Consider the following 8,038-nt stretch of genomic DNA (forward strand, 5'->3'; position numbering starts at 1 on the left):
GCCCCGCCAGCCCAGCGGCCTGCGCTCATACTTCCGGAGGCCGCCTGGAGTGCGGGGGGTGCGGGGGGGAACCCTCCGCTACCGGCCTTCCGCAGAGGCCTCGTCTCTTGGGAGCCTGGGCTCAGGGGCAGTGAAGGGGGACAGAGGTGCAGTGAGGGGAGGCTGGAGCCTGGGACCCTCCGACAGTCCTGGGGCCACAGCCCGGGGGCGTACCGGGTGTGCCTAGACCTGCAGACTCTGCTCCCGCCTTTCCCCTCTGGAAAGGGGCGGTTCCGGCCCCTCCCACCTGGGGTGTGCCCCCAGACACCATCCATCCTCTCGGATGCCCCGCCTGCTGAGTCAGCGGCGGGGCGGGGCCTCGTGTAGGAGGCCGTACCTGGCTCTCGAGGAACCTCCGGACCCGGTGGAGGTCAGGGTAGTAGTCGTTGCGGACCACGATCTGCAGCCAGCGGATCCGTATCTCGGCGTTCATGGAGTCCAGCAGGGACGAGTAGCACTTGGACAGGCGCATCACCACCTCTGCGGGGCCACGGGCAGGTCAGGGCCGGGCAGGCACACCACGCCCCGGCCACCCTGGGGCCGCAGGACCTACCCTGGGGCAGCGGGGACCCATCCAGGAGACGGTCCAGGAAGAGCGCTGTCTGGAAGGTCCTCCACTTGGAGATGTCGATGGCACTGGCGGAGGCGGCCGCCTGGTCCAGAGGCTCTGCAGTCCACAGCTGGAAGAGGGCCTCCACGGGCCGAGTCAGGCTGGATCCCTGAGACAGGTCTGGCTCGGCCAGCGGGGGGCCCGTGGCGTTGAGCCAGCGCTCGAACTCCAGCCCTGCAGGAGAGATGCCATTCTGGGGTCCCTACCCAAAGCCAGCTTGCCCAGGTGACCCCGGACTCTTGGAGGGTCCCCTGGTGTGACTATCCCAGGGCCTGGGAGCCCCAGGGGCGAGGTGAGGGGGGGCCAGGGTCAGCCCCCGCACCTGCCACCTCGAGCCCCAGGAATGGCTTCCATGAAGGCGTGCAGGGAGGCCTGAGGACTGAGGCTGGTGACTGAGGGCCCCTCCCCTCCATGCTTCTCATGGGGACAAGACAGCGAGGCACTTTCAACCCACCCTCAGTGCGGTGGGGGGGCAGGGGGCTGGGCAGCGACCTGCCAGAAAACTGACATCCTGTTTTCAAAGCCCTGGGCACGTGCTGCCATCCCCCACCCCCAAAAGCCCTTGGTGCTTCTATTAAACCTTCTGAAACCAAGCCACGCTGCCCAGACCTCCCAGTCAGCCTCCGTGGCTCTCTAGCAAACCCTGGCTCTCCCTAGACATCAGACCCTTCCAGTCTTTCTTTGGCCCCAAGCCCTCGGACCCTCGGAGACACCTTTATGGGCATCGCACAGGTAGGCAAGCTGGCCACAGGCAGCTCTGAGGCAAACCTCCCTCTGCTCAGCCAGTCACGCCACAGGCCCTTTGCACATACTGCCTGATTTTCAGCCTGCTTGACCTAAGGGCTACCTTTTCAGGGAACCCTCCTGGATCCTATCAGGCTGGAATGACACTCTCCTCTCTGCACCCGTGGTGTCCCAACCTGAGGACCATGCCATCCAGCAAGGGTTGGCTGAAGGGGGAATGGATGAACCCGAGGGGCTTTCCTCCAGGCGGAAGTGGCATCTTGCGCAGCAGGGCCCGCCTCCCCCTCCTTCCTCCTACCCCCCCCGCCACCTGCCACCATTACCCTTGTGGGCCGAGGGCTAGCTACACACGGACACGTGGCAGGCAGTGACCTCACCTGCCCGGCAGTCCACACTTTGCTCCTTCAGCTCTGGGAAGAAGCTCAGGAAGGAGTCCAGCAGGTCCCGGGCCACCACGCTGGTGAACTTGTACTTCTCCACGTAGGCCTGTGCAGGTGGGGGCAGGACTCAGCAAGCCTGTGGCCAGGCACACCGCTCTCCACCAGAGCCGGCGTGGGCACAGAGGCACCCAGGCAGCCACGTGGACCTGGCCACATGCCTGCAACAGGGAGGCAGCCAGAGGGAGGAGGTGGCGCCTGGCACCGTTGCCATCCGGCCCCGCTTGACCCCACGCCGCCCTCTGGGACAGAAGGTGGCCCTGGGAGCTGGGGAGGGGCTCAGGGCCGGTGGAGGGCAGGGCCTGCGCCGGGGAGTGTGCTGCTCACTCGGAGAAAGTCGTCAAAGCGCTGGGGGTCACCGCACAGCTGGGACAGGTAGTACACGAAGCAATAGCCCTTCTCGTAGGTGAACAGGTTCATCAGGTGGCTGGGGTTCACTCCTGCAAGAGGAACAACCCCGGCTCTGGGCGGCGCCCTCACCCTCCTGCGTCAGGCCTACTGGCTGGCCGGGGTGGTCGGTGCTGCGGAGCAGGACGGGGCTGAAGGCTTCTGTCCCTCCTGTGGCCTTAGGCGTGCAGTGACAGGGCCGGCCCTGCCCTAGGGCCACTGCAGGAAGCCGAGGGCCCCCACATCATGGCGGCCAGTGCTCAGGGCCCCTGAGAGGGGGTGGCAGGCTGGGAGAGCCCGGGGGAGGTCTTCCTAGGGCTGGGACCCAGCCAGAGGAAGCAAGCGGTGCTGAGGCTCTGCGGGGCACCCTCTGCGGGGATGGGGCGGGCCCGGCGGGACAGGTACCTGGCTCCAGCTTGACCTGCAGCTTGCTGACCGGACTGTCCTCCCCGAGCAGCTTCATCTGCCTGTGCAGGGCATCCAGGCGGAAGGCCGTCTCCAGACAGGTGAAGGCAGCCCCTGGACGGGGACAGGGGGGCAGTGGGGGCGGGAGGGGGCAGGGCTGGCCTGAGCACCTGTGCAGGTGTGAGGCTGCTCCCTGCCCTGAGCAGCGTGGAGCCAACTGACCCAAGGCCACCGTGCTGGACACGCACACGGCAGGGGACCGCACCCCGGGAGTCGGGCTGGGCTGCAGCCCTCGCGCAGCCCTGGGACGGCCCGGGCACCAGCCTGCGGGAGGCAGCGCGGGCTCCGCGGTCTCCCCCGTCCCTCCGCCCTCGCCCGGCCGGCCCCGGGCTGTACCGTAGGTCTCAGTGGTGATGCGGCGCTGGGCATAGGTGGCCAGGCCCTCGCTCAGCCACATCTCCTCCCACGTGGCATTGGTGACGGCATTGCCGAACCAGCTGTGGGCCACCTCGTGGATGACGTCGATGACCAGGAACTCGTCGCTCTCCAGGATGGAGGAGATGATGAAGGTGAGGCAGGGGTTCTCCATGGCGACGATGGGGAAGGAGGGCGGCAGGAAGACAATGTCGTACCTGCCCCGGGGTGAGGGCGGGCGCGTGACCGTGGGGGCCGGGGCCTTCCTCCCCAGGACCTCACACAGGGGACCCTCCCCCTAGGCCCTCGTTTACTCCTCGGGCCCCACCTGCCGTGCAGCCCCCGGGGCCCCGGGCCATACCTGCCCCACATGTAGGGCCCGTACAGCCGCTCGGCTGCGCTCAGCCACTGCTCCACCGCGCCCGACAGCTTGCTGGTGGCCGTGGGCAGGAGGCACGGCTCGGCCCACACGCGGCTCCTATGCAGGGTGGAGAGGGCGGGCAGAGGCTGAGCGGCCCCCACCCCACTCACCCCCCAGGTCAGCTCTCCTTCTGGGCTCAGATGCCACCCACGCCTCCCAGAGCAGCCAGCCCGCTGCTTGCCACCCCTCCTCACGTGAGGGCCACCACACAGGCGCTCTCCACGCGGCCGAGGGGTGGCTTGGTTCCCTTTGTTGCTGGGTCGAGATAAGCCACCCAGACTTGAGAGTGCGTTGGGTGAAGGTGTGGCCCCAGCAGGGGGACACTAAGGAGGGTGACCGGCTGGCTTCCCGGCCAGGAGAGGGCGGGGTGGGAGGAGCCTGGCAGTGAGACCCACTGGGAAGCGCGGCGTGGGGGTCCTCGGCGGGGCAGCCACGGATGCAGGCCTCGCGTCCAGCCCGCGGCGGCATGTCCCCACAGCCCGGGCCCCAGTGCTGCAGGGAGCTGTGGCCCTACCTAGGCCCGATGTCTGCCGGCTGGAGGTCCCCGGCCACGAGGGCCACGAGGTAGGCGGGCACAGGGTGCTCCATGTGGAAGTGGTAGACGCCCTCCTCCTCCACGTACGTGCTCTGCGTGGCACTCATCAGCACCTGCACCCCTGACGGGGCCTGCATGTGAGGAGGCCCCACCGTCAGGGCGCCCCACACCCCACAGCAGGGGCCACACCCCACCCCACGTGGTGATGGGAAAACATTCCCCCCGTCAGGGTAACCCAGGGTTCACGTCCACAGGCTGGGTCGGGGAAGCCCACCTCTGCCGTCGGGAGCCCCACCCCCCAGCCGGGGCATCTCTCCTCCCACCGGGCCTCCACGCCATGCTGGGCGCCCCGGTCAGGGGCCCCGCATCCCGTGCTGGGGATCCCCCTCTGAGGTGGTGAGGGGGTGGGCCAGGCCGGTGGACGCTGACCTTGACGACAGCCGAGTAGGTGCACTTGACGGCGGGTGTGTCGAAGCAGGGGAAGAAGGAGCGGTTGCACACCGAGTGGCCCTGGGTGAACACGAAGGGCTTGGCGTTGCCGTAGGTCAGCTCGGGGTCCAGCCACCAGATCTGCGGGCGGGAAGCGGGAGGGCGTCAGCGCCACCCTTCCCGGCACAGCGGGCCACCGCCCCCTCCCTGGCGAGAGGCGAGGGTCCCCACTCCACAGAAAGCATCAAGTGGCCAGGACACCCCTGCCAACCAGGGCTTGCTCCCAGAAGCTGGGCAGGTTTCCTGGAGAGAGCAGGGTCTTAGTGAGGTGGCCCCGACCTGTGGTCCCACTCGGGCTGCTGGGCCCAGGGCCTCCAGGACGGCAGCGAGAGGAAGACGCCGAGGGCCCGCGGGGAGATGGTCTGATTGGGCTCCTCCAGAGCCAACGGCCACTCCAGGTCACAGTCACTTGCCCGGGCCTCGGGCAGGCAGGGCCGCTGAGCCACAGCGCAGCCTGAACCGTGTCGCCGGGGCCGGTAGGAGGCCGTGAGTCCAGGAGCAGCCCAGGGAGTCAGTCTCCGGGCCTCTGCTCCTCATCCCAGCTTCCCGAGGGAAACTGACACCAGGTCTTCAGTCCCAAGTCCAAATTCTCACGGGCCGGCAGCAAGGCAGGTGGGCCAGGAATGTGATAACGGGGGAGACCAGAGCTTCCTGATGACCTGTGCCCTGGGAGGGAACTCCCAAACCCAGGCCACCCCCAGGGATGCAGCTGTCCTCGCCGGAGGGACTCCGTGGGGGGATGGGCTCTGGGCCAGGAGGGGACGGCAGGGCAGGAGTGGCCCCGAGGAGCCCCTGAATCTGCCGGCCCACGATCACTGAAGCAAACTGGATTGTTCTTCATCTACTTCAGTGACCAAGTGCACAAGGGTCCTCCTGGGCGGTTATGAAAGGACCTCCCCCCGACACACACACACACACACACACACACACACACGGCCTCTGCAAGTGATGGCCCCGTGGACTCCGTGGCTGCTGGCCAGCCACTGGTGGTGGCTCATGCTGAAATTGCGGAAGCGGTGGACGCCAGACCCAGGGGGGCTCCCTTCCCTGCAGACCACAGGCCCCTGCCTGACCCAGGAAGGGGCTGCCTCTGCCACGCACAGCCCAGACCCAAGTGGGTCCCTAGACCTGGCAGGGCTGCCTCTCCGGCCCTGGGCAGACTCTGGCCAGTGTTCACAGGTGTCTTAAAACTCCCCTTTGGCTGCTATGTGTCTGTCTCCTCACTGTGGGAAGCCTGCTGTCTGTGGAGCCCATTCAAAACTGCAGACCCCTGGGCCCACCCCAGAGCCTCCTGGGTGCCGGACCCAGGAATCTGCATTAAGAAGGCTGCAGTGGATGGCGCTACAGGCAGTCCTTGGCCCACACTGGGGACACACTCCCAAGGTCCCCCAGACCCCTTCGACCTCACTTTCCCCTCTCACACCTACTCCACCACCACAGCCTCCCCTTCCACTGACTCCTCCCTCCCCCTGTGGTCCTCCTCAGGCTCCGCCCAGCTCAGGCCTCCTGTTCCCACCACTCGGTTCCCACCACTCCTGTCCGCTTGGCTCAGCCAGACAGGGTCACCCAGCACTGGTCCCCAAATGGCTTAGCAGAGACCAGCAGCTCCACAGTCCTCCCTGGGAGTGGGGGGCTGGGGCGGATCCCCAGGCAGGCGAGGCCCTGCCTCAGAGGTGAGCCACCAAGTGCTTTCAGGGTGCAGGGGCAGAGGCAGCTGCGGACCGCCTGGCCACACCTCCAGACACCACAGTCCAGGAAGAGAGCTGTCCTTGGCAGGGTGGGCGGGATTCAGGAAGGGGATGCAAGAGACGTCCCAGAGTCTGCAGCATCCCAAGCTGAGTCTGGAGGTGGGGGGCCCACTGGCAGGGCCTCCCAGGAAGCTGCAGCCTCACCTGGCACAGGGGCAGGTTTAGGGATTTAGGCCTGAGTCCTAGAACAAGCCAGGGGACAAAAAGGGGACTCCGGGCATAGGCCCCGAGCCCCGTGGCCTTCATGCATGACGGTAGGTGCCTGAGGTCAGGCACCAAACCCTCTGTCCTCTGCAAGTGATCCAGCTTCGTGCCAGGCCCCTGTCACCCCACCCAGGGCTGCACAGTCTGGACCCTGGCACCCCTCCCTGCTCCAAGCACCCAGGGACAGTGGCCGCTCTCGCTGGCCGGACCCTAACCCCAGCAGCCTGCCGAGGGGTCTGGCCCCACCACTCTGCTGGCCACGGTCTTGAGTGGACCAGACACAAGGGCTCCCAGCTCATAGATGGAGTTCAGGGAGGAGGTCATCTCACTGCATACGGGGAGCGTATCTGCCACCTGTCAGGGCCCCGGACTACCCGAGCAGGCAGCGGGGACGGGGCACTGGTGGGGGCTCAGGGTAGGAGGTGGGGGTGGGGCCTGCTGAGGGCTCCAGGAACCAGGCAGGAAGCCCACAGGTGTGTGTCTGGTCCGGGCTCTTCCCACCCGGATGTCACCTTGGTGGCCCCTGGCCTGATGCTGTGACACCACCCGTCCATTTGCAAGCTGCAGGCAGTGACACATGGAACCTCCCAGAGCCGCGTGCATGTTGTGTACGTGGGGGGAGAGGGTGTCATGTGTGTTGTCCACATGGGGACCCGGGGAACCTGTGCCGCAGGAGCGAAAAGTCCTTGCTCTGCTCTAGAAGCCTCACCATGGTGCAGGGGTGCGGCAGCCACAGTGCCCCACCTGAGCCACCTAGGCTTTTCGGCAGAGCATCCCAGCCGGTGGTGGTCGGTGCCCACAGCCCTGCGGGAGTGTCTGTGGGGCCACCCAGCTGCCGCGTCTGCCAGTCCTCGAGTGGCGGCCCAGGGCACCAGAGCCAACCCAGCCCTGCCTCAGGCTCTGGCAGGTCTGTCCCTCATGCCTCTCCAGAGAACACATCAGGTGCCCCCAAGTCCTCTGAAGACCCAGGTCCCATGGCAGCCCTTCCATGTCGGACACCACCCGCCAGCCCGCCCCGGCGCCGGGCGCCAGCAGGTGTACGGCTTGCCTTTTACCCACCAGAAGCGGCCCTGGTCCCCCAGCAGGGCCAATCTTTGCACAACTGAAGGGAGAGGCCTCCCTCGGTGGCAGGCTGTCCCCTGCCCCCACCGGGCTGGCACCAGGACTCTCGCTCCGTCCACGTCTCCTAAGACTCCCCAGGCATCGGTTCGGAATCCCTGGGGGCACCCGAACGGGGCTCCGGGGCCCGGTGGAAGAGTGCCAGGCCAGAGGCCACGGACCCCCCGGGGCCAGGCGGGCCCCGCCCTCTGTGCAGGGACCCTGGGGCGCAGAGCCCAGGTTAATGCCCTCTAACCTGGCAGCGCGGGGAGAGGCCGCCCAGAGACGGCCCCGAGACCAGCCCCCAGCCCCGGCGGACTCACGGCGGGGGCGTCGGTCGAGGTGTAGCGCAGGATGACCTGGAAGGGCTGGTGCGCCTGCAGCTCGGGCGGCAGGGTGACGGTGAGCGAGGAGCCGTAGTCGGTGAACGGGTCCACCCTGAAGGCCAGCGGGCAGCAGTCGGGCTCGGCGCCGGGCGCCTCGGGGAAGGCGGGCAGCGGGGGCGGC

At 67.5% G+C, this 8,038-nt stretch overlaps 1 protein-coding gene across 1 annotated transcript in view; it reads right to left on the minus strand.

Annotated features, from left to right (window-relative positions):
• Positions 1-8,038, minus strand: part of RNPEPL1 (arginyl aminopeptidase like 1) — a 16,027-nt gene that overhangs the window by 1,079 nt on the left and 6,910 nt on the right. Inside the window, exons 8-17 of the mRNA XM_029936158.1 lie at positions 7,855-8,033; positions 4,422-4,562; positions 3,972-4,123; positions 3,398-3,514; positions 3,019-3,254; positions 2,623-2,736; positions 2,158-2,270; positions 1,771-1,879; positions 593-823; positions 377-519 (exon numbers count right to left, since the gene is read on the minus strand). Coding sequence (XP_029792018.1) covers positions 377-519; positions 593-823; positions 1,771-1,879; positions 2,158-2,270; positions 2,623-2,736; positions 3,019-3,254; positions 3,398-3,514; positions 3,972-4,123; positions 4,422-4,562; positions 7,855-8,033 — 1,535 coding nt within the window. The remainder of the gene's footprint in view (positions 1-376; positions 520-592; positions 824-1,770; positions 1,880-2,157; positions 2,271-2,622; positions 2,737-3,018; positions 3,255-3,397; positions 3,515-3,971; positions 4,124-4,421; positions 4,563-7,854; positions 8,034-8,038) is intronic.

Source organism: Suricata suricatta, chromosome 3, assembly GCF_006229205.1.
Source record: "Suricata suricatta isolate VVHF042 chromosome 3, meerkat_22Aug2017_6uvM2_HiC, whole genome shotgun sequence".
Classification (NCBI taxonomy): Eukaryota; Metazoa; Chordata; class Mammalia; order Carnivora; family Herpestidae; genus Suricata; species Suricata suricatta.